At 38.4% G+C, this 26,984-nt stretch overlaps 1 protein-coding gene across 6 annotated transcripts in view; it reads left to right on the top strand.

Moving 5' to 3' along the window:
• The first annotated feature begins 722 nt into the window (after positions 1 to 722).
• The window catches only part of pot1 (protection of telomeres 1 homolog), a 60,491-nt gene continuing 34,229 nt past the window's right edge, over positions 723 to 26,984 (top strand). Inside the window, exons 1-7 of one of the 6 annotated variants that reach the window (XR_013910543.1) lie at positions 723 to 1,147; positions 9,158 to 9,295; positions 11,963 to 12,035; positions 13,109 to 13,209; positions 20,902 to 21,009; positions 25,361 to 25,432; positions 26,325 to 26,448. Coding sequence is in view for 5 of the 6 variants with exons in the window: in XM_026174769.2 (XP_026030554.2) it covers positions 1,091 to 1,147; positions 9,158 to 9,295; positions 11,963 to 12,035; positions 13,109 to 13,209; positions 20,902 to 21,009; positions 25,361 to 25,432; positions 26,325 to 26,448 (673 nt within the window). In the remaining variant the exon portion in view is untranslated. The remainder of the gene's footprint in view (positions 1,148 to 9,157; positions 9,296 to 11,962; positions 12,036 to 13,108; positions 13,210 to 20,901; positions 21,010 to 25,360; positions 25,433 to 26,324; positions 26,449 to 26,984) is intronic. The other 5 variants (XM_026174769.2, XM_026174768.2, XM_026174767.2 and 2 more) reach the window with 5 other exon arrangements.

The following is a 26,984-nucleotide window of genomic DNA, read 5'->3' as shown; positions in this document are numbered from 1 at the left end:
CACACCCCCATCACCATCAACGGCGCTGCTGTGGAGAGAGTGAGCAGCTTCCGGTTCCTTGGAGTACATCTGGCTGAGGATCTTACGTGGTCAGTACACACAAACAAAACAGTGAAGAAGGCGCAGCAGCGCCTCTTCTTTCTCAGGAGACTGAAAAGATTCAGCATGAGCCCCCGCATCCTCAGGACCTTCTATCACTGTGCCATTGAGAGCATCCTCACTGGATGCATCACCACCTGGTATGGCAACAGCACCGCCTACAACTGCAAAGCTCTCCAGCGAGTAGTGCGGTGCTCTGAACGGATAATTGGAGGTGAGCTTCCCTCCCTCCAAGACATCTACAGGAAGCGCTGCCTGAGGAAAGCGGGGAGGATCATCAAGGACTCCAGTCACCCCAGCCATAAACTGTTCAGACTGCTTCCATCAGGAAGGAGGTTCTGCAGCATCCGGTCCCGTACCAGCAGACTGAGAGACAGCTTCTTCCACCAGGCCATCAGACTGCTGAACACGTCATAGACACCTCAGCTTCACTACTGGAACTTTAACATTATGCACTCCATACTGTATATAAATGCCACTTGTTTTGCACATATTCAACTCTGTATATTTTATATATTTTATTATTATTATTATTATTATTATTTTTTTTTACTATTTAATTTGTAAAAATGTGTATACACACACACACACACACACACACACACACACACACACACACACACACACACACACACGTAGGAAAATATTTAGTATACACATCCAGAAATGCATACACTATTATATATTGTACATATATTTATTAGTTTCAGGTTGGCCATTCTTGTATTTTGCTCGTTTGTGTTGTTGTGTTTGCACATCTCTGTTGCTTGTGGGGCTCGCACACAAGAATTTCACTCGCATGTGCTGTGCCAGTGTGCCTGCACATGTGATGTGACAATAAAAGTGATTTGATTTGATTTGAAGTTTAAACACAATTTGATTTTTGATTTTCTTTTTTTTCCAAGACTGACTTTGATTTTGACTTTTCTTATTTTTTCAAGCATTACGTCTTTGATCATGTTTATGCAGTGCCCTGGGTTATTTTCTACGCATGCGCGTAGCAGAATCAGCCTGTCAATTCGAAAGCAAGCGAGGGAAAACTGCTGTGGTAGGTTTTTCACGTTTATTGACAGCGTGTATTATGCTCTTTCATTATAATGACTACTTCAGATTCGTTTTCGGATTTTCTTTTATTAACTTTAATTAGTTTGCAGATAGTTTGTTCGATGGGCGTTTGACGTCGTTGTACTTATGAAAAAGCGTGTGTTGCGTTTTCATAGCGTTTTAGTTTCTTACTCACTTGTAAATACGTACATCATACACAGCACATGCCCAGATGTTTTAATAACAAGCAGACTGCATTCTGGAGTTCGACCGACATCTAAATTAGTAGTATTATTTACGTAAAGAAAAGCAAGTTTATTTAGATCCTCGTTGTCTTCCGCGTGTCCACAACTTCTCAAAGTTTAAGCCATAAACGTGCAGCATTATGTGTCTAATATTATCCGAAATTCCCAGTACGAGGTATATATTTATAAAAAATATATGTATAGTATCTTCTGTTTCATTGCGTTGTTGTCCAGATCAGCAAAATTTAAATTGAAGCATTTCTGAGTGGAGTTTGGTTTGGGGTTATTTGAAAAACAGAACTTATTTCTCGCTTTTCCTTGTTTTCTACCTTAATCCATCAGGTTGCAGGGTCAATAAGAAGTCTTTAATTTTCCTTAAATAAGTGCTAAATGGGTTATGAGTTCGTGTTAAACTGGTTATGGGTTCACGTTAAACTGGATGCTAGCAAAGCTGCTAGTCTTTGTGGTAGTGTTTGCTAGCTAACGACCTCGTTAACAACTTAATTCCCTGTGACATTAGTTGAACGGAAGATAATATTACAGTACAACAGCCCGTTGTCAATACCCAAGTAGGCAAGTTTGTACTTGGTAAGTTCACTTGGAAGTCCAGACTTCCGAGGACTCTACACAAACTTTACAACTGGAAGCGGGGAGTACTTGATGACGTCACAGCTCTGCTCAGCTCACAGTGTGTTTTTACTGCCACCCCCTTAATTTTATTGTGATCAATACTTACAGAAATTCCTCTGATACGCCTAATCACTAGATTTCTTTAAAAACAGTTTATTTAGGAAAGTGTTTTTAATCACTTTGGCAAAATGCTTGGCTATAAAACAGCCATCCATGTGAAATTATTGGGAAAGAGTTCAGTAAAGACTCATTATTTACATTGGTGTGATCTTAGAAGATGGTAATGAACTTTATGCCACTATACTGAAATAAATATTGAATAATCAATATTCATTTTCAAGTAACATACGTATTTGTGTAACATACATGTAATTATAATCTTATACACCTCCACCTATTCTTAGTCTTATTCATAACCATTATTTTATTATTATAATTTGCCTTCTAACATCCATAGAATTATATGCTCTTTTATATCATCTATGATCTGCTTCATAGTGTCTAACAAACTTCATACAGTTAAGCATTAAGAGTCCCTACAGGACTGAAGGATACACTTCATCTCTCTCAATAACACATTTGACCTGTATACATAGCTCACACTATGTATTGAACAGAAAAGAAACAGATCAAATGTTACAATTACTTTATATCTTATACTATTATTCCTAGACTCTCAAAACTTACATTAAACAGTAGGTATTAACAATAAAGTTGACTAAATATTAAAAAGATGTAATTTGGTCTTTTCCAAAGAATAAATTTGCAAATATACTGACAGTTCTCCACGGAGACATAAAAATTAAATAAAATACTCAGTTATGAATCTTAACTTTAAGCTCAGGCAAACAGATTTCGCTCAGGGAAAAATGAAACACTGACATAAACCAAACATTGATTATTAGCCATAATTTAAGTGAATTATATATTTTTGCAAATGTTGTGCTCCTCTCATCATGCATATTGAAAAATAGCCTATGCGTACTGGCATTCTTGAAGTAAAGGTGCAAAAATTGCATTTGTTTCTTGTAGAGAGGAAAGCTATGCTCCTTTGCTCCTTGTTTGTCATGAAAACGTGACAGAATTTGAATGTTTGGGAGGAAGAGAAGAGTAAACATATGTACACAATTCGAATGTGGTGTGTTTAAAAAAAAACCCAAAAAGAAAATATGACACTTTTTAAACCTTTTGGAGCAACTCTCACTGGTAAAGACACAACAGACTTTAAACTGTTATATTTTACTGTAGCTACTACTGTAGCTTTATGATATTTAGTTAAGAAATACTAAAATAATTTAGATGGTTAAATTATGACTAAAACCAAATGACACTTTAGTCAAAAGACTATCATTAAAACTAAATTAACATTAGCTGTCAAAATTAATACTACTAACTTGTACAAGAACTGATGACTCAGTGGAAACAAAGAAGCTCTAACTAAGAAGCTCTCTTTAGAGGTTACCTTTTCTGCTGCTCCTGGCAGCAGCGATGACTGTTAAATTAAAAACCAAGAATATACTGTCTGCTTATTCTGTCTCTTTAGCAGTAAGTGGTTCTTCATTGTTGGCTAGCTGCATTGAAAGGGGAGAATCTACCTGTTAACCACAATATTTGGGTTTGTTTATATTGAATATATTTGTTTATAGACATTTTAAATGAGGACTGTGGACAAGAGCTGTTTGAGCGAGTTGTGCGCTAGTGGTTCACAGGACCCACAAGCTGAAGTTCAACACTGTCCCCCTTTTTTGGGGGGTTAGTTTTTGGGGTTTGTTTCTGTCTTTTTCACTGAGTTGATTGTTCTGTCACAAGTTAGTTAAGATAAACTAAGTATATTAGCAGCAAACAACCAACCGAGTGATGTCACATTCAATACTGGCACAAACTGGTGCTACAGATGCTCTAAAAATGTTACATTTAACCCTTTTTTAAATCCTAGCTTCATGGACAGTGTTAAATTGATGAGAGTATTTTTAGAGTAGGGGTTCATAGTGTAAATTAGCCTTAATACATGTAGTGTTTCATGGACACTTTAAGATGCACTTGATTTACTGTGTTTTGAGTGGTTGTTACTGTTGTATTGACTTATGACATATGACTGTTCAGTTGGAAGACATTTCTCTTCTCCAGGATACGGACTGTTTCTGTTATTAGCATTTTATTAACTAATGCACTATTGCTTACAAAACATTCCACCAGGTGTGTGGCAGGCAGCATCTTCCTAACTTCAGCCATCTATCGGATTTGACTCCCTTTGGCAGAAGTTTCACATTGGGGAAAATTTGAAGTTGATTACTTTTACAGAAGCATGGGTTGGCTATTAACAGACAATGCTTACATTGTAAGTGCCTTATGATGCACATTTATTGTATTGGTTATTTACTTTTGAGATGGGTAATTATTCTCTGATTTTATTTCTGATTTGAACAACTGTTGATGGAATTACAAATGTAAACACAGCCTATAAGAAATTCTATACTTATTTAATTACAATTGAGTACTTACCTTGTATTTTGTTAATTTTACATTGTCCCTACATTTTAAGAAAAAGAACTGATGACTTATGAGAGAGTGGTCCAAACTGTTTAAAATTACATGGACTATAAAACTCTGAGTCACTGACCTAGGCCTTTAGGTTAGATATGGAATTTTCATTAACATCTACAGCATTATAATGTCTTGTTTTCAGCAGAATAATATTTTTCATAAAGCACAGGGCAAGCTTCAGAATAATAACATGCTCGCTTTTCTTCATTGCAGCCACCAGAGAGTAAAGTGAATAGTGACTAGGCAGTTTAGTAGTTAGTGGTAGTCCCTAATAATAAAACATTCTCAAAGAAGAAACTTTGATAATTTGATAATGTATTTACAAAAGCAGGAGTGCGCCTATATGAACTTGCACATATATGTGACTGTCCCTTTCCCCTCTTTACCACAATGAATCTAAATTTTGTAGCAAACAATGAATAACTGTTCCCATTTTACCTGGTCTTATCACTAAATATTTGTGAAAGAGCAAAAGAGCTCACTCATCCTTTTTTACCCACCTGATGGGAGGAAAAGTCAAGTTCCCCAAGGCTTTTTAAGTGGTGACCACTCGCTGTGCCATAATTTGCATGGTGTGTGTGTCTTGTGACCTGCTGCTGGACATGCTTATGAGACAGTGAGGACATTTTACTATCATGTGGCTGCAGCTTGATGAAAGTGAAGAAATTAACAATTTTAAGTATTAAAACCAACAAAACTAAAAATTATGTGTATATAAAATTTTAGGGACTTTGTCAAGTGTATGTATAGTTCAGGGCATTTTGGCTTTGGCTTCCTCTGTATAATTAGCTTGTCTCCCCCACAGACATAAGGAGCAGGCCCAAAAAGATATCAGAAAAGTCAAATGAAGTTAACATTAATGGAATCATTGTTATCTTTCTAAAAAGACAACATAGTGTGACTGTGTGTCTGTGTTTTTCTTTAAAAAAGAGGAAAGGAAAACTGCTTCTACTGCTGTATTGTCTATATGCTCCCAGCACATAGCTTTCCAACATTATTTTGCTTTAATATACAGTATCACTGTATATGTTTAATAGTAAATGAATTAAAAGGGCTTCTCTATATTGTAAATCATATTGTTGAGATTTTTAGATACCCTGGTATAGCCACCTAAGCGTAGGTTGGTCTGCTGCTTTTGAACCTGCTAGCCTCCATCCAGAAATACTTCTGTCTATTGACCTTGATGTCCTTGACCTGTCTCATGCCAGGTTATTTACCAGCTCAATAACCTGTGCATGCAGTGAGTGTGTCTGTTTCAAAATGGTTTGGATGAGCCACACTGCTGTTTAAATAGTGATTTGAAGCTACATAAATTAAAGCTGAGGCTTGGCACTTTTAATATAGTATTCATTTCTATACACAGATGCTCAAATTTGTTTTTTATAAAGCACATTTAAACGCAACTCACTGACCGAAGTGCTATACAAAAGACAGAATGGATAAAAATAAATGAGTGAAATGATAAGAAAGAAATCAAATGCATTGTAGTAGGTGCTAAACTGATAAAGGCAAATCAGACAGACTCAAATGCCAATGAATAAAAATATGTTTTAAGTCTTAAAATACTGAACGGAGCTGCTAGATGGTTCACTTTAATCATCAGATTGCTGTTTGTTCTTGAATAGATCATTTTAGTTCAATTGCAGCTTTTTTGAGACAGATATCACTTTATACCAAAATTGGGCTAAAAGGGACTTAAAAAGCTTCATAAAGCTCGGAGAACTAAAGAATCTAAAAATTATTTTACTTTTTTGTGACGAATGGCCATTTGATTCATTGTTAATTTAAAAATAATAACTAGAGCAAGTCAGCAATTCAGTGTCTGGTATCAGGTTATACAATGTGTAGTGAAAAATGATTGTTACTGTTATTTTTTATTTAATTTAGATTTTGGTTGTGGAAAAGAATCTTTATGTGAGTTGGCAGGAGTGGATGCGTCCAGTCTTTCCCTGCATGTCCACAGAGAGCCCATGACTCAATACTGGAGTGTAGTTTTAAGTGATTTTTATAAACTGTGTTCTTTCATTGCGATTGTTGTCAACACACTTCATGTGCTCAGCACTCAAAAACGGCTCCTAACTTGATAAAAGCCCCTATAGGATACAGTGTTTGGCTCAGTCATACTTCAGTAAATCACAATGGCTTATGAGGGGGGCCAGTCAGTACCTATATTATACTGTGTGAATACTGAGCATCCTCCCACCCCAGCAGTCATGTCTCCAATGCACTTCTGCCACACTCTATTTATGGTTCAGCGGTGAGCTGGTATTAGGTGGTTCATGTTTGGGGTTTTCAGTGATGCTCTGAGCAATAGGAAGGCTGTTGTCTAGATGGGATGGCAATTCCTACATTTGGCAGGGATCAGCTGTTGTCCCGGTGCAGCTGACTGTTGGCAGCCGGCTGGTGGCCTCTGTGTTGCTTCTTTGTTGGTGAATCCTCCTCCTGTCAGAGCAGACTGAGGATGACTAACAAGAGTAGCTGTATGCAGCTGTCATTATGAACTCATCACAAAGCTGCAGGCCTGTTCTTTCATTTGTAGGAAATAAAAACAACCAACTATTTAAATGCATTTAGTTTATGTAGAAAAGTAAAGGCAGTAATCACTTTTAGGAACATCTCCTCTTGACTTTTATTGTTCTTTTTAGAGGTGATGCTGCATTTGTTGATAGGCTTTATTTTGTTTTAAAATATTATTTTCAATCCAGTTTGGGTTCACTTAGTTTCCAGAGTAATTTTACTCATTTGTTTAGTGTTATGGTTTGAAAAATGGTTGGCTTTGTGGACATTATTTGTTTTTAAGTCTGTTGTATGAAGGTTATTTGTCAGGCTAAGATTTAGGAAAATCAGATTTTTTTTCTAGTTGAAAGTGCTAAATAAGTAACTCAAATAACATCAACCCCCTCATAAATTTTACCATTCAAAAGTAGCTGAAAATCTGCCAGCACAGCTGCCACTCCTTCCTTGTCTCGCGAGACTGGACGGGTCCTGGCTTAAAGTTTGCTCAGCTTTGTGGCAAAGGATAAAATAACTGCCAATGGGAGTATATGATGCCTGACGTTGCTGGTAAATGGGTGTGAAACGGAACAAGTAAATGTATTTATGAACTCAACCCATTTTGACTTCTAAAATCCGCTATTTGCATACCAGAGTTTGCTTGTAAACCTTGCGTACACCATAAAGAAGAGCGCGCAGTTTACTCTTTGATATTTTTACATGATTTGTAGTGGTGTGCAGCATTAACCAGTTAAATAAAAATTATGGACTATTTTTTGGTGTTTGAACTAGAGGTGGGAATCACCATACATCCCACGATACGATATTATCACAATACTTAACGCACAATACGATATTATTGCAATTTTTTAAAATATTTTGTGATATATATTCATTTTCTCTAATATCAAAGTCTCACACTCAGTCTTTCTCTCATTTCAGTCAGTTTTATTGTTGACAAACTGAACGGTTTGTATTACAGTCTAGTCCAACTTAACTTAATGCAACCATCTGGTATAGCTATTCTGAACTATGCAATTTATGAAAACTATGCAGCCCATTCAGCAACTGAAGAATTTGAAAGTAAATTAAAACAAAATATAATTTTACATTAAATAAAAAAGTTTTAAACTTAATTAAGATAAAACATGTCTTAAATTAAAATAAGTAAACTGTCATGTTTATTGCTGCCAAAAAACAAGTTAAACACATTTGGACAGTGTCAGGATTCTTGCTCAGAAAAAGGATCAACATGCTCTGAAGTCAGAGCATGTTCCAGTCCACAAAAACTTTTTTGTAACAAAATATCGATTTCTGCTGTCCCTGTATCGATACATGATTAGCAAACAAAATATCACGATACTACACAGTATCGATTTTTTCCCCCACCCCTAGTTTGAACTGAGTTGCCAGATGAGTAGCCCTGCCACAGGCCAGGCTGATGAACCTACAGGTGTAGGTGAGCCTGTGAACACAGAGCAGCTCTGAACTCATGAATAAATCACTCATCCTACACTAATTCAGGCCTCAAGCTCCACCCCTTGGGTTTAAATCAGAGAGTTTTATTTGATGGTGTTTTTTTACCCTTGTTGAGTTTCCACCTGACTGAGCAGTTGAGCACACGCTCTGCTGAACAGCTCGTCTGCCTCGCAGGCTGTTCCTGCTTTGCTGTCTTCTCTTGGTTAGGGTACCACCAAGGGACTCGCCAGTCAAATGTGCTTGAGATAAAACTAACCAGCTCTGACATGAAGCAGCATGTTACCTGCTATGAACAGGGCCAATACTTTTCCTGGGTTTTTCTCTGAAATGCCTAAAAGATTTGAATCCTTCTGCTGTACTGTTGACATGGATCTGGTGGTACCTGTCACAGGTATGTTCAGGTAATGAGTTGTCTGTGGTAGAGGAAGGTTCAACCAGACTTTAAACAAACTGATCACACAGTGGATCAGTGTCTGTCAGCTGCTGCGGGTTCTATATTCTTGGGCGGATGACACATTCAGGTCTGAAGCTGCTGACATTCACTTTTGTCAACTGGATTGGTGGCAGACTGGAATTATACTAAACTTGTCCTTTTTTATTTTATTTAATTTTTTCTATCTCAGCCTCTCAGGTCTCACCTTGATGTCATGCCTGTCCATGTGCTGTTGGAGGGTACGGGGCCTCAGATACCAGCACATCTGACCAGGATTCCCATCTCTCTCATCACCACCAGCACAGATGTCACAGACAAAATAGTCAAGGTCTGTTACAGCAAGCCTAAAAGCAAAATATATAAAGTGCCCATGAACGTGTGTGTGTGTGTGTATGTACACAAATAAGATCTGTGTGTCCCAAGCAATAATGGCTTTGTACTGCTCTAGCAGAATGAACATTGTGTGATGATGGTAAATGGCCTGGTTCTTATATAGCACTTTTCTACTCTACCTGAGCATCTCTCATTGTCACAAGCACTTTTTTTCTACATCACATTGCATTCTGTCTAACATTCATACTCCGATGAATGCATCCGGTTAGTATCTTGCCTAAGGCATGCAGACTGGAGCAGGGATTGAACCGCCAGCCTTCCAAGTAGCTGCTTTAACTCCATAAATACAACCACCCAGACTCACCCAGTATAAAAACCTGCAATCTTAAAGATTACATAAAGGAGTTGACATCGTTTGTGCGCAAAGCATGTATAGTCCTAACTCTGGAAAGTGTATTAATGTAACTAATAGACTTGACCTGGAAGTTGCATCTGAATTTATTCATATGTGCATATATCAGTGTTTTATATCTATTTAAATTTTTATGATTGTGGCTCATGAAAATCAAAAATCAAGTATCTCAGATTATTAGAATATTTCCTTATATAAACCAGAAATGGATTACAATATAGAAATGTCAAATTTCTACAAAGGAGTATCAGGGCCACTTTAAGAAAAGAATATTATTGATCATTTTGAGAATAAATTCAGTTTAGTTGTTAAAGTTGAGTTGTAAAGTTGTAATTCTATTTCAAGAAAAAATGCTATATTAAAAAAAGTCGAAATGCATAGATTACTGTTGTTGTTGTTTCAAGCCAAACTGCCAGGGGCGCTATAGCCTCTACAAAATGCCTTGTGTGTAGAGAGTTAGTGAAACAAATTGATCAGTCGTCTTGTGATACAACATAAATATTCTTTATTGCACAAGGTGTAACCATTGATAGCCTTGCATCTGTCCACTGCCAGCCATTTCATTTTGGACAAATTCTCTCTTCTAATTTTGTGTGTGTGTGTTCCCCCCCCAATCTGACCAGGCGCAGCTTTTTAAACCATCTTTTCAACGTCCATATATTGATCACTACAATATGTTTGTGTGCTAAAAGAGAAATCATTTCCTTTCTTGTTACTAAAACTGGTTCTGAAGTAAGATTAACTCAGAGAATGTAACCGTGGTGGCTTATGTTGGAAGAACAGCTGTAATCTCTACATTTTCTCTTTTTTCTCAATAGCATTTCAACTTTAATCTCAAAATGATCAATGACACTTCCCCGCTGTTTTTCTTTCCCTTTTTCTTTCTCCCTTTTCTTTTCCCCAGTGAAATCTGTCCCGTGTTTAGCAAGTGAAAATAAAATAAAAAAAATCAATAAAAGCAAAGGTGAATCAAATAGACCATTACGGCAAGGCTGGGATGGTCCATTTGGTAAAGTAAATCCATTGGGCATCTTTCTTTGCCTTTAGACAATAATTCTGATGGCAAAAGAGCCAAATGCGACAGGCGAAAAAAACCAAAAAAAAACCAAAAACATCAATGACAATGTTTTTGTTTTTTTTGTTCTTTTTTAAATTGTGACCCTAAAGCTGTCTGTATGTTCATCTATATACTTGCTACTTGGTTGGGACTCCTTTTCCACAAATATCTACCTCAGTGTGGTGTGCCATTACCTTGTGGCACAGCTGAGATGTTACTAAAGGCCACGTTGCTTTGATAACGGCCTTTAGCTCTTCTTTATTTTGAAGTTGACATTTACTCATCTTCCTCTTGACAGTACTCCATAGAGGCCCTGTGGGGTTTAGGTCATGCAAGCTGGCTGACCAGTCAGGGTAACAACATGGTAGATATGGTAGAAGTTTTGGCACTGTGGGCAGGCACCAAGTCTTGCTGGAAAATGAAGTTGGCATTTCTATAAAGCTCAAATCATCACAGACTGTGGAATTTTGACACTGAATTTCAAACACCTTGGACTCTAAGATGAGAAAATAGACTGTTGCTCAGTGGTTCAAAGGCTTTTCAGATAAAAGTAAATTGGGTGAAGATTGAAGAGGTACAGACTCCAGGACCTTGATTTAGAAACAAAATCTACAAAGATACTTGATATTAGGAATACAACAGTGGTAGCTCCTCTCCTGAAGAAGCCCCTTTCTGTACGTGGTGGTTCATGATGCACTGACACCAGCCTCGGTCCACTACTTATGAAGCTTCCTAGTTTCTTGAATTGACTTTTCTTGACAACCCTGTCAAGACTGAAATCATCTCTGTTGCCTTTTGACCTTTTCCTAGCACACACTTCTCTTCCAGGCATGTTTCAATCAAAATGCTTTGATATAGCACTCTGCCAACAGTCAACTATAATGAGAAATAATTTGGAATTATTAGAATTAAAGAAAATAAGACCTGAAATGTATATAGATAAGGTGACAAGTTCAGAGTGCATTTTTCTCACTTTCTAGCTTCCAGTCCCCATCTTTTCATGATTTAGAGCACAGCAGTGATATAAGCACAATCACCTTTTGTCCTCTGGCCCATTTCTCAAGGTCTTATTAACATTGCTTGGTTTTCAGATTTGGCTTTGATATATTGACAGGAAATTTTGCAGAACGTCAGTCACAGCAAAATGCTTTTGAGTTCATTTTCACATCAGGATTTTTTTTTTCAATTTACAGGGGAAAGTGGTTCACAAGGGGCCGCTAGTGCCATTGAACAATGACAGTTTTATCCTGAAGATGGTCATCCAAGGTAATGTTTAAACAAGTATTAGCTGTCCGTCAATAAATTCAAATATGTGTGTGTTTTGTCATGCCTTTACTTACGGTTCCCATTACCTTCCATGTGTTTATGATAATGTGGTGGTTGGTTATCATGTCAAAATTTAGTTTCGTTTAGAGAGACTTTTGCACTCGACATTGTGTATATAAGTGTTTGCGTTTTATTTTATTTTTTTCATTTTATAATTTGTTTTTAAGTAAGACACTGTTTAATTACATCTGACTAAACAGATTTCTTGTGTTGTCCAGCAGTCGATTCAGAATACGAAGAAATTTAGTTTATTATCGCACACACCAAAGAGAACTAGTATACCCTCTTTAGGCATCTATTACAATAGTTTCCCAGTGTTAGTTATAACTAGTAATTCAAGTAGCCTAATAGTGTAGCTCTAGCTATAGTTGCTGTACATAATATAAACTATCAACTGAATTTTACCATGAGACCCATGTTCTTCATCTTTCACTGGGCCTGAGTTCAGTGTTCTCATTTGGAAAAGAGTGGATTTGCTCACTTAGGGTTTTGAAGTTTCTGCCTCAGGCGGAGGAGTCCACATACATTATCTCAGCTTCCTATTCATGTGTAGAGGAAGAGTGGAACAGAAGATTGAAAAATGGTTTGATGCAACTATATGAATTTGGTAAAGAGCAGAAAGCAAAGCTGTGAATTTACAGGTTGATCAGTGTTACTACTGTCACCTTTGCCCACAAGCTGTGGGCATTGACCAAAAGAAAAACAATGCAGATGGAAGCAGTAGAAATAAGTTTCTTTCAAAGTGTGTCTGGACTAACCTAAGCGTTGGGGTGAGAAGCTTGCCCATTTGTAAGCGGCTCAGAGTAGAGCTACTGCTCCTCCACATCACAAGTTGAGGTCGCTTGATCATGAGATTAGGACACCTCCAGAATGCCTCATAAATGTGGTGTTTCAGGCATAGCCAAGGACTATTGGCTTTTGTACTTAGACTGCAGCCCCTGCAACTCGACCCCTTGAATTTACCTTTGCCCTTATCCTTTCCAGTTTTAACACATTCGTATGATGTTTTCCAGAAGAAGATTCCATGCTGAACAGCTCATCTCAGAACTCATCTGTCAATGTTGTTTTGTTTGGATCACTGGCCAAGAACTTCAGTCAGTCTGCCAACCAAGGGGTAGGTCTCTGAATTAGGGCTGTGCAATATGACCAAAATCTCATATCCCGATATAAGAATTCGATAACGATATAAATCAAAAAAATGTAACATTTTCTGTAAATTCTGTGAATCTCGGGCAGCTCGACTTGCGGGAAGTGTTTCCAGCTGCGCGTCATGTAGCTGGAGTCGAGTGTTTTAACCGATGCATGAAACGATACATTTTTAGACATAAGTTGTAACAGCCGCCGTTTTCTTTGTGAGTATTTATTACACGGCGTGCTGCGGGGAAAAGCCTGTTCTAACGTTTGAGTCTAAGGTTTATTTTTTACCACCTGCCGGCTCTTTTTTACTTCTCATCCGTAAATAATCTGCTCTTTCACGTGATTCAGTTTATTTTGAAAAGTCTCAACAGGATCTTGAGCTTTATTATGAAAGGTTTATGTGGAACACAAACAAGCGGAAACGCGATGTTGTTACTGTCATTGTTGCTAACAACAACACATAAAAACAGGCGCTTGTCTGTCAGTAGTGTGGTTATATAAAATATAAGAGAAAGAGAGAACTTTAAGAAATTAATATAGCCACTACAGTGATCATCAAAACGATGAGAAAATATTGCCGTAAACATTTTATTTTGCGACACCACGAAACAAACGATAGCGTAAAATGAAACGATAGATTTTTTTTTATCGTCATCCGATATATATCGAACAGCCCTACTCTGAATCTTCAAAACTAAGTCATTTTAGACTTTTGTCTTCACAAAGCATCAAGGCTGAATGAGATGGAGTAATAAATGTTGCATTTTAAAGTTTGTATTATTTACTAGGGGTGGGGGAAAAAATCGATACTGTGTAGTATCGTGATATTTTGTTTGCTAATCATGTATCGATACAGGGACAGCAGAAATCGATATTTTGTTACAAAAAAAGTTTTTGTGGACTGGAACATGCTCTGACTTCAGAGCATGTTGATCCTTTTTCTGAGCAAGAATCCTGACACTGTCCAAATGTGTTTAACTTGTTTTTTGGCAGCAATAAATAATAATAATGGATTGGATTTATATAGCGCTTTTCAAGGCACCCAAAGCGCTTTACAATACCACTATTCATTCACTCTCACATTCATACACTGGTGTAGGCAAGCTACAGTTGTAGCCACAGCTGCCCTGGGGCAGACTGACAGAAGCGAGGCTGCCATATCGCGCCATCGGCCCCTCTGGCCAACACCAGTAGGTAAAGTGTCTTGCCCAGGGACACAACAACCAGGACAGAGAGCCCAGGGATCGAACCGGCGACCTTCCGGTTACAGATGCGATTCCCTAACCCCCTGAGCCACGGTAAACATGACAGTTTACTTATTTTAATTTAAGACATGTTTTATTTTAATTAAGTTTAAAACTTTTTTATTTAATGTAAAATTATATTTTGTTTTAATTTACTTTCAAATTCTTCAGTTGCTGAATACCGTACAGTTGCATACCATATTATCACGACCATAAGACGCACTGTACTAAAAGGCGCAGTCTCAGTTATGTGTGCCATTACTGTATTTAACACACACATAAGGCGCACTGGACCATAGGGCGCATACAAGTACCGTATGCGTATTTAAAAATAAAGCGGGAGCAAACCTGAGTTCGGTACCTTACTCACATTTTTATTACCAGTAATCGTCATCATCAACAACAGACAAGCATACAAGTGTGCGTATTTAAAAATAAAGCAGGAGCAAAACAAAGTTTGGTACTCACATTTTTATCATCAATAAAACCCATCGAAGTCCTCATCCTCTGTGTCTGAATTGAACAGCTGCGCTAAATCTCCATCAAACATGCCAGGTTCACTTTCTTCACTGTCAGAGTCACTTTCCGTGCCGTGCGGCTCCTCGGAAACGATGCCGGCTTTTGCGAAAGCTCGAACAACAGTGCCAGCAGACATGTTAGCCCAAGCATCTACAATCCATTGGCAAATTGTGGCGTAACTCGCCCGGCGCTGCCTTCCACTCTTAGTGAAACTGTGGTCTCCATCGGTCATCCATCGCTCCCAGGCCGCTCGCAGCCTTACTTTGAACGGGCGGTTCACACCGATGTCCAGCGGTTGGAATTCCTTTGTCAGGCCTCCCGGAATGACAGCAAGCTCACAGTTCATTTGTTTCACTAGTTTTTTCACATCGGCTGTGAGATGGGCACGCATAGAGTCACAGATTAAGAGCGATGGTGATGCGTGGAAAAAACCACCTGGTCTCCTTACATACACCTCCCTCAGCCACTCTTTCATCATTTCCTCATCCATCCAGCCCTTTTCATTTGCCTTAATGATGATTCCTGCTGGAAACTTCTCATTAGGCAAAGTCTTTCTCTTAAAAATCACCATAGGCGGCAGTTTCTGTCCATTAGCATGGCAGCCAAGCACAACAGTAAAAGAAGACTTTTCGTGCCCCGTTGTGCGTATCGCTAGCGTGCTGGTCCCCTTCTTCTCCACAGTGTGACTCACCGGGATGTCAAAAGTGAGCGGGACCTCGTCCATGTTTGTGATGTGGCTGGGCTGGATGTTTTTGTCGCCGATGTGTTTGCTGCAGTAGGAGCAGAAGATGGCCAGCTTTTCCTTATAATCCGCTGGAAGTTGCTGCGCTACCGTAGTCCTGGTCCGGATGGGAAAATGGCACCGTTTCATAAAAAGTGAAAGTGAAACTGCTTTTAGCCGAATGGTGACCTTCGAAACGCTTCTCCCACTCGTTCTTTGCTCGATGATCCACCGCTCGAGTCTTTCCTCCAACTCGGGCCACCTCGCCTTATGTCCGCGGAAACTCAGCTGCGTTTTCTTGACCTGCCGGAGCTTGTTTTCTAGCTTCCTCCATTTGCGAACCATCGATTCGTTAATCTTAAATTCTCTCGCCGCTGCTCGATTTCCATGTTCCTCCGCGTAGCTGATGGCCTTCAGTTTAAACTGTGCTTCATAAGCCTGTCTCTTTGCCATTTTCAGGGTTGCGCCCACACTTCACCCTTTAGCGTTCTCATGGTGTTCTCTACTACGTCCTCCTTACAACACACAGGGCGCACTGCGCTATAGGGCGCGCCGTACTTTTTGAAGAAAATCTAAGACTTTTAAGTGCGCCTTATGGTCGTGAAAATACGGTAGTTTTCATAAGTTGCATAGTTCAGAATAGCTATACCAGATGGTTGCATTCAGTTAAGTTGGACTAGACTGTAATACAAACCGTTCAAGTTTGTCAACAATAAAACTGACTGAAATGAGAGAAAGACTGAGTGTGAGACTTTGATATTAGATAAAATGAATATTGATAAAGTTTACCTTTATGTACAGAATCTGAATATCGCAAAATATTTAAAAAAATTGCAATAATATCGTATCGTGCGTTGAGTATTGTGATAATATCGTATCGTGGGATGTATGGTGATTCCCACCTCTATTATTTACATTGAAAAACTAAGGAGTGGTTTTGTTAGAAACATCTAAAAAAGCCAGCACAGTTCTGGAAAAACATTCTTTGTACAGATGAAATCAAGATCAACCTCTACTAGAATGATGGCAAGAAAAAAGTTTGGAAAAGGTGTAGAACAGCTCACGATCCAAAGCATACCACATCATAAACACAGCGAAGGCAGTGCGATGGTTTGGGCATGTATGGCTGCCATCGACACTAGTGTTTATTAACCCTTTCATGCATAGTGGTCACTACAGTGGACAGCTATTCAAAGACTGTTTTTATTGTACTTGTGTCAGTGTTGATGGTATACTTGTACATAAACCACTACATTGGACACTGATGTGTCACTCAATACCCTGCCATCCACTGGTCGTTTAATGTTACTATAGATATATGACATGTTTCATTGTAATTATTGTTATTTAATCCCTAATTATTCATCTTTTCATGGCTAAAGATGAGGTTATCATAAATCATGCATGAAAGAGTTGATGATGTGACACAGGACAGAAGCAGCTGAATGAATTCTGAGGTGTCTGTCTGACATACTGTCTGCTCAAATTGAGCTAAATGCAGTCAAATTGATAAAGGAGTTTCATTATACAGATGAACAATGTCCCAAAACATACAGCCAAAGCAACCCATGAGTTTATTAAAGCAAAGTAGTGGAATATTCTTAAATGGCCAAGTCAGTCACCTGATCCCAACTGAGCATTTCACTTGTTGAAGGTTAAACTTTCGATAGAAAGGCCCAGAAACAAACAGCAACTGAAAGCCGCTGCAGTAAAGGCTGGCAGAGCATTAGAAAGGAGGAAACCCAACATCTGGTGATGTCACTGAAATGAAGGGATTGTGTTTAAAAAATTGCTTTAGTTCCCCACATTTTTGGTGCAATCTTTTTGTCCAGCCCAGTGAATTAAAGCCAAACCGCAACTGCATCTGAGTTGTTTACCTAAAATTTACTGTGTTAATGTACAGAATCAAAATTAGAAAAAAGGGATCTGTGTCCAAATATTTAACTGTATATTTGCTATTTCCAGTCAGTACTGTTTGCCAGTGTTACAAGTGGCTCTACTTTGCAACAAAATTGGGAGGCCACACAACTAAGTTACGCATTAACTATTTTATTTGCAAAAGGTAGAAACGGGTCATAAATCAGTAAACAGTGGTGAGGTGTTTGCTTGAGGGTCTATCAGACTGGGAGGCTGTTTACCATGTGAGGAGCAGCAAGAGAAAAACATGTCAGTGCTTTATAATGGCCTTTATTATTAGCTCCTGATGACAACCAGTTGGCTAGAAATTCCTCGTTCCTTCCATGAGTGACATAACCTAACAAAATAGATTAGGAGGCTCATCACACCATTTAGAAAAAAATGTTAAAATAATGTTCACATCAAATGTCTTCACGAAGTCTAAGGAACACAAGCCATATCGCATTTTTGACCAAAAAGATTTGGCTTTGGTTTTATTTGAGCTGTTCTAGCTGTTATTAGTGAGTTGTTATTAGTCTTTAGTGAACACTTAAATGCAGGGTTTGGGATTTGCCAATGATTGCCACAACTGTGAGAGACCAAATGAAACTATCCATAATAATGTTTTTTTGTTATTTCTGAAGTTATTCAATTTATCTATGATGTTACTTTATAAAAAAAAATACTTTTATTCATTAAAGACTAACCCCTACAGTAAATACATTTAAGGAATACTGGCAGATGATTGGTTTAGAAACTGCCGACCCTCACCCATCTTTTATCTTGGTCTAATTATTATGATTAATCACTGGCTCTCCCATACAATGTCTTTTGTCCTGTCTTCCTCTTCTCACCGCCAACCGGTCGTGGCAGATGGCCGCCCCTCTCTGAGCCTGATTCTGCCAGAGGTTTTTTCCTGTTAAAAGGGAGTTTTTCATTCCCACCAAAGAGAGGGTGTTCAATACCCTGCTCATTTGAAACTAAGAACTGACACTTACAGAGTGTTGAATGAGAAACAATTTTTGTAATGAGTTGTATTATGTTATTTCCAAATGGAAATTAGGGCTGGGCGATATGGTCTAAAATCCATATTGCGATATAATTTGAAGCACGTGCGGTTACGATATATACCGCGATATATTCTTTTCTTCTGTATAACGTATTTTCCACACTATGAGGCACACTTAAAATCCTTTAATTTTCTCAAAAATCGAGTGTGCCTTATGTGTGAATTCTGGTTGTGCTTACTGACCTCGAACCGATTTTTGACGTGCAGAAATCTGTTTAAAAATGTTTTGATGGATTGTCAGAGCATTACGGCTGCCGTAGTGAGGAGCTTCGCGGAGTAATCTGGGTCCAAAACTCCGTCCGCTTCAGGTCCCAAAGTCAAACGAACACTGAGAGTTAAAAAGTCTAAATTCTTCCATCTCTAATAAAATCATCAGCATTGCTGCTTTACCAGGTGTAACAATTAAGTTTAACATCCATGCATCCATGAAAACAGAATTTATTAAATTTAACGGAGTTACAAGTTAACGGGAAGTTAGCTTGCTAGTTTCCACCTAAACATGACATACCATGTTCTGACTGAGAGATTTTTGAAACTAATTAAAACGTTCAGCTCTGATACCACTTCCAAAATAATGAAGACAGAAAACTAAACAGCAGTGGCGTTTCCAGGGTTACTGAAGTTGGACTACCTGGTATATAATGTTGTGCTACGTGATTGCTAGCGACACAGCTACGTTAGCATAACATTAGCACAGTGAAGCTGGAGGATGAACACCAACTTTTTTTTTTCCACTCATTAAAAGTTAACGTGAGGGATTCTGGTGGTCAGGGACAAATGCAATTGCATAGCAGGATGCTGTACACGGGCCAAACTTCAGTCAGGAGAACAACTGAGATTATTCATCCACAATACGAGGTTAGTTATTAATATACTGCAACAACATGGGAATAGAGCAGCTGCAAGAGAATTCAACATTAATGAATCAATGTTACGGAAGTGGAGGAAGCGCAGTTTTTGCCTTTCCCCGTATTTCAAAAGTGCTTCATCTCTTTGCTATGACTGTCGATCGGCATAATTTGCAGATGATAATGGTTTTACCTGCTGCGATGCTTTCGATCAAAACAGGCACAGCGTGATGGCATCATCAACATGCCCTATCACGGTATAGTCAAAATCTCTATCATTGGCCAAATTTATATCGTTTCTATCGTACATCGTTTCTATCGCCCACCCCTAATGGAAATTATAATTTTCTTTCATAAAACCTGTTACTTAAATGTGTAATGAGCTGAGGGGCATTCGTGTGATTTGTGGATGAATATAAAATTATTTCTTTTTTGTTTTGATTAGCTGAATCACTTTGCACATAGAGTATTTGAAGAAATCAGTGGTGAGTTGTGTTTGTGTCTTTGATTGGTTGAAGTAATGGAATCTTATGCTCTAAAAAATACAATAGTATAAAGTATACGTTATCAATGTTATCTTATGAATTTTATTTTATTGTAATAACAAATATTTGCAAAGAGCAAAGACTTGTCATGTCTCCAGGACATGTCTCCATTTGGTAATATTAAAGACTGGATTTTAACACTTTAAATAGCTTTAAAGAGTAGACTTTAATGGTGAGTTCTGTTCTGTTCACCTGATTAGTTCCTCACGTTTCAAGTGTAACACTAAAATATCTCGGTTAGCTCCTGTCAGTTTTGCTCCAGCTCACTGTGACAGTCTGCTATGATACTGTACTGTATAACATCTGTGACATTTTTGCAGAGTTGAATTTGTTTGTGTCCAGGGCAGAGACATTGAGTACATCAACGATAATCCTCCCCAGCTGCATATCACTATGTTTTTGGTTTCCTCACAGTAGCATTTTCATGGAACTCAAAGCTCCCATAAAGCTTGTTAAAGGCTGGAAGTCATCACAGCTTGAGCTGTTGCACTCAGCCATATATCCCAAAGATTTTGTCAGGCTGTGTCTCTGTAACATGATTATTCAGAGTATCTGCTGTCCCCTTGTCAGCCCTGAGGGGAGGCTTTGAAGCCATATTGGGGTAGCTGACATGCCAAACAAAAGACAATCTACACTTTTCTCACCAGCTTATCATCTGTGGGATGTGTTGACGTCTTGCTCCCAACACAAAAGTCTCTCAGGGCGCAATATTTGCTGCTCCAATTCTCCCTCTGGAAGAAAAGTTGCATGATTTGTCTCTCAGCTCTCTGGGTTTAAATTTCTGATTTCTCCTGTTATTGTTTTTTTAATCTTGTGTTTTCTTACAGGATGTAGTGGTGGCCTCTGGCTTCACTGTGGGCAAATCTCCCACAGTTCATAAGGACAATCTGCACCCCTGTAACCTGCTGCTAACAGAAGATGGAGCCTGCATTTATGTAAGGACCAGTAATGTATACATTAGCATTAGGCATTAATGCAAAAATTCTGTTTCATATTCACAATTTGACAGTTCTTTGATGCTCCCTGTCTTTAATTTATTCTTCAGAACTTTTTATATATGTTGACTCATATATTTTCGTGTTTAAAAAGCAACACTAATCATCCCTACATCAATTTTCTTAACTACTTGTCCAATATATGGTTTTCGAGGGCTGAAGCCTATGTCAGCTGACATTGGGTGACAAAAGTAAAAGGGACTAATGTAACAAAAAATTAAAAACAAAATATATATATATATATATATATATATTATAAAATTATTTTTAAGTTCAATAACTCCATGATGTTTCATCATAAATAATCAAGATTATAATATTAACTGAAACAGGGGTCGGCAACCTTTCTGATGATGAGTGCCATTTAAAATTTCCTCTGAAGTCAATGTGCCATATGATTGCATTAGCAATAAATTTAATAACGCTCTGTCTTAACAGTTACACACTATATAGAACCACTTTATAGAATTATATTTGTTCGCAGATGTTGGCAGCTATCAGTGAATAGTTATCAGCTATTTTGAAACAAAAAAAAGACACTTTTTATCCATAACAAAGACTCCATAACAGCAAATGAACTGTACAACAGAAAATACAAATGCTATTTATGGTCTCCTCACAACAATGATAAGAAAAATAAACTGGGCCAATATGGCATGTTTGTTAATACACTCTGATCTCTGGTCTCCCACTCAGAGACTCAGGTCTCCAAGTGTCCAGCATTCAGACGGCTACCTGAGGACACTCATGTGAGAGAAAATCTGCTCACACAGATATGTAGAGCCAAATACTGTCAATAAGGCCTCTGCAATGTTCTGAAGACAGTTAAACTTGTTAGGTAGTGATGCACAGCAGGTGAAAATGCAGCTCCATGAACATGCACAGCTGTGGATTCCAGCTGCTTCGATGTTGCATTAACTGGCATTAACTCAGCCAGTTAATGCGAGACAAATCTAACTGCTCATTAAAGATTTCTGGTTTGATCAGAAAATAAAATATTGGTCCATACACCTGAAAGTTCCAAAAACATCTTGTGAATTCTGTCTATGGATGTATCTCTGTATTTCCGTGGTGCTGATGCTGTGCTGAGCGGAAAGCTCCTGAAGCATTTGAAGTGTCGAAATGTGGAAAGCTAACAACGTCCCTCTCACCAGTAGGCTAAGTGATTTTTAGCCAATTACAAGTTGAATCTGGTACTTGGGGTTGTTAGTTAAGATACCGTCATTAAGAAGAGGCACAACTAATGTGTCTATGCGAGCTAATTTGCGATGTGCACCGCTGGCGCGGCCAATTATTTTTTAATGCACCTTCTCAGATTAATTCACTGTGTGTGAAAAATCAGCCCGGGCATTTTGACTAAAGACTGGCCCACCAGGTATTAAAACCATAAAGCCTTTGTAACTACTTGTTTAAACCAGGTAAAATGGATAGGGTGTTTTTAGAATGGGGGGAAAAGGGATTGAAATACATTGAGGACTTATATACAGATGACAAATTTATGTCCTTCCTTCAACTTCAAGAAAAGTTTCAATTACCTCAATCACATTTTTTTCGTTATCTTCAAATAAGGAATTTTGTTCAACAAAACTTTTCAGACTTTCCACTGAAGTCACGAAGTTATACTTACTTTGATATAATTCGGAAAGCAGATTTTAAACATTTGATATCTCAGTTTGTTAAGTGCTTTACAATCCCAGTTGATTCCGACCGAATTAAGAAAACATGGGCTGAAGACCTCGGGGTCCCTCTGTCGGAAGACCAATGGTCAAATTGTTTGTCCAATATTCAGAAAGGCTCAATAAATGCCAGATATAAACTAATCCAGTTTAAAGTCATTCATAGACTACACTTTTCTAAACTTAAACTTAACCGGATCTATAATTCTGTATCCCCCTTATGTGACAGATGTAAAGTCGGTGAAGGTTCCCTTGCACATTTATTTTGGCATTGCCCGGTTTTGAATGCTTTTTGGAGCCGGATTTTTATGTGGTTTTCAAACCAATTTAGGAAAAAAGTACCACGTGATGGTACATTGGCTATACTTGGATCATTTGCATCAGTCGAATCTTTTTCCTTTTCACAAAAACAGATAATTACAATGGGTATGCTGGCTGCAAAGAAACTTATTCTTTTACAGTGGCGGTCTTCTTCGGCCCCGTGTTTTAACAGGTGGCTTAATGAGATGGTGTCTGTGGCCAGGGTGGAGCAGATAAGATTTGATAGAGAGGGGAAACTGGCGAGTTTTTGTATGATTTGGCAACCATTTCTAGAATTCTTAAAAAAATAACTGATCATAATTCATGCCTCACACTCCGCGTGAATTATTTTATTTTATTTTTTTTGTTTTTTTGTTTTTTTCTTCCTCTTCTTTTTCTTCTTTTTTCCTTTCTTTTTTTTTCCTTTCATGCTTATAAGTTCACAAATGTTAAAAACAGTAATTGTTCTTGGTTGATTTTGTATAAGCATGTTATGTTTAATTTAAATGCAAAAATAAAATGTAAGAAAAAAAAAGCCATAAAGCCTTTGAATGAAAACAAACACTGTTGTGACAGGGATGTACAGTCTTGTTGGTATATGTATGATTTCTCTACATTTTACATCAGATAAAAACTTTGGTTGTAAGCTTCAGATAATTATTTAATAACATTTTAAATGAGAATAAGAAAGAAAAGTATTTCTTTGTGCCCCCCTTTCCCCGTTAATGCCCTACCTGGCCCCCTGGCAAAACTTTGCTAGACCCGCCCCTGCACAGTTACCAGCTGTCAGCTACTTAGAAACAGATCCTGGTGTTATTTGTCTCTCAGAAACCGTTCATAACTTCCCTTCAACTCATTCATGTCACCTAAAAGGTAAACCTGTTTCTCCATCACCTGTTCAGCTCTGATGATCCAGTAAGGACATCTCCTGGTTTCATCCTCATGTTTCCCTCTCACCACATATCCAAACCAACATCATGACCAGCAGCTTTACAGCTGTGGCTCCAGCAAACATCAGCTGATACTAGAAATTAATATTAAATAAATTCTAAAAACAGCTGATCAAGCTTAAACGTGCTGCTGTTGTTTAGCGCGACATCTGGCGGTATCTTCTTTCTGGCGCAAAGTGGGCGATAAACAAACAAGAGAGAAAAGCTGATCAGCTGATCATTGATCAGTTTCAGTAGCAACAGGAGAGAGAGGGGAGAGAATGAGAGGGGAAGAGGCAGCTGTGCAGCAAAGACAAAGAATAATTCCAGCTTTGTGTCTTTTTCATTGTAGCTGAAGTCCAGGACAAACTGCGTCCCCTCTCAGCTCAACACGAAACGCGTAATAATTTCTCTGAATGCGGGACGATTCCGTCTTTTTACGGGACGGTTGGCAACTCAACTAACTAACCTTATGAATAAAATAAAGTTCACTATCAGTAACAACATAGCACCCACCCAGCTGTATAGAAACTCCGTCATGCTAGCTAGTACGCAGTACGAGTTATTGTAACTGACTGTAAAATGTCAGCACAACGAAAATAAACTCCACCTAAACTTGGTTTATATCTGACACAGATAGACTGCAGGTCATAACTTCTTACCTGAAGTTCAGTTCACCTGATACGTGGACCGGCAGCTGCCTCGGGGCTCTCCTCCTCCTGCCTCCGATCTCCCTCATCCACCTGCTGGCCTCCACCACTTGTTAATTTTACTGAATCTGTGGAAGGTCTGCGATGCCACCACCAAACAACACACCGGCCAGCATCTGGCCAATCCACCACCTTTTATTGTTTATACCGTTACAAAAAAAAAAATAAATCGGGCCACCCAGCAAATGCCCGGTATGCTCGATGGCCAGTCCAGCCATGGTCGTGCCATCAGTTAAGCCTTCACGTGCCAACTGTGGCACGCATGCCTAGGGTTGCCGACCCCTTAACTAAAACATTACATTTGCTGTTATTAATAAGTAACATTTAATCACACATGCTTTACTAATGTGACTACTACTGTTCTGCATGTCCTCCTACAATCCAAAGATATGCACTTGAGGTTACCTGGTGACTCTAAATTTGCCGTATATCTTAATGCTGTTGCATTGCAAATCACATGGCATTATGTCTGCCAAGGAGATGTACAGGAAACTTTATAGAGGTCATATAAAGTCATGTTAACAGTTCATTAAAATCCATTTTGATGACGTCCAACAAGGTCTTCAAAATCATCTTAAACATTTATTAGTCTTAAATTGACAAAAGGCCTTATAACGTGGGGGGGGGGAAATCACTAAAGCACCTCACCTCACCTCTTTCTCCTGTCTCCTTTTAGGTGTTGCGTCCAGTGCTTCCTAACCCCAGATCCCCACCAGCCAACAAAAGGAGATCCCCAGTCTCTGCTGAGGTCAGAATGAGTATCCTGTTTAGTTATAGAGATTGCTGGAGTGTGTCTTGGAGGTCTGGTAGCTGTCAGAATGCTTTATGTCATTTAAGGGCTGTCCTAACATACCCTTCCGTGAATTGGGATGTCCCCAGACTTTTGTGTCTGCCTATTTGTCATTGTTTAACAGCTTCTTTAAGCCTTTAAAAATCGAGCTTTGAATAACTGCTTGCTAGGGATTGGAAGTGAACCGGGTCTTGCAGAAAACCGGTTCTCAGTATTCCAATTCCTTGAAATTCTTGGTCAGTTAATGAGAACACAATGACAATCGATAAGTGAATCAATAAGGAATCGAATCGATCAGTGATATCTGTAATGGAATTGAAATTGCTAAACTTGTGTCAGTTCCAATCCTTAAAGCTTGCTATTGCTGTTTTCACAAATGGCTTAAAACATGTACAAATCAGCAGATGATGATAATAAGTATATTTTTAGCTAAAGCCAAAATGCTTAAAAAAAACCCTCAAATTACACAGTTAATTGTTTAATTGTCTAAATGACAATATTCAGAAGCCTTAAAACCTAAAGCTGATTTTGTACATAAAGTCTGGATTTTTGGCATCTTAAGCCATCCCCTCTGTTCAACGATGGCTGTTCACAGTGGCTGCTTCTGGGACTTGCTCAGTTGTCTTCAGTCATAATACAAAATATTAAAGGAGCACAAGGAAGATGTCAGAAATGAACAGATACTTGTTTTTGTATAATTGTAGGTAGTAGCATTTAACACCTCAAATACAGGACATGTATTAAGTTGCAGAATTTATCAGTGCAGAATTGACATGATCTGTCGGCGTGTCTGTGGCTGAATGTTAACATGCTCATATTGGTGTTTTAACACAGTTTTGCTTCTCCTCAGCTTTCTTCAGCCAAGGCTCCAAAGTACACATATGCCAAACTGGACAGCTTGAAAGCTGGATCTGTTGTCAATGTGTATGGTGTAGTGGTGTTCTTCAAACAGCCTTTTAAGAGCCGTGGTACAGGTCAGTAAGGAACCCATATCAGAGTTTAGTTGGACTTTTAACCAGAAGATAAGGTGGATAAAGCTGTGCTAGTTGCTACTTAAGTAGCTTCACTCAGCAGGCTATTTGTTTCCGTAGTAGCCTTCGTCAAAAAATGCATTCATCTTCTATCGATGTTTGTGGCAATGTCTGGCATTAAAAACAGAAGCTCTTCATCTCCCCGACCACGTGATCTGCAGCTCAGAAACAGGTTTGCTGTCCTGTATGAACTTATTCACTCTAACCTGTCTATGAAGCCCTCTGAGCATCCACTTTTGCGTCTCTCTCAAAGAATTATTTAAACATAAAAAGAACCCCCTCAGATCTTGAGCCCCTGGCATCCCATTGTAATTTTGGCGTCATGGTTTTTCTTTATTAATTCACCGTAACTTTAAAATGGATCAAACTATGTTAAACTCAACTTTCTGTAAGACTTTTAACTAAAGTTAAACCACTTTTATTCTATCAATTCATCTTCATTCATGCCTTTATTATATCCAAACTATACTTTTGCAGTC

This window comes from Astatotilapia calliptera, chromosome 7, assembly GCF_964374335.1.
Source record: "Astatotilapia calliptera chromosome 7, fAstCal68.1, whole genome shotgun sequence".
Taxonomy (NCBI): Eukaryota; Metazoa; Chordata; class Actinopteri; order Cichliformes; family Cichlidae; genus Astatotilapia; species Astatotilapia calliptera.
The sequence above is the reverse complement of the archived record's forward strand: the minus strand, read 5'-3'. Positions and strand labels throughout refer to the sequence as shown.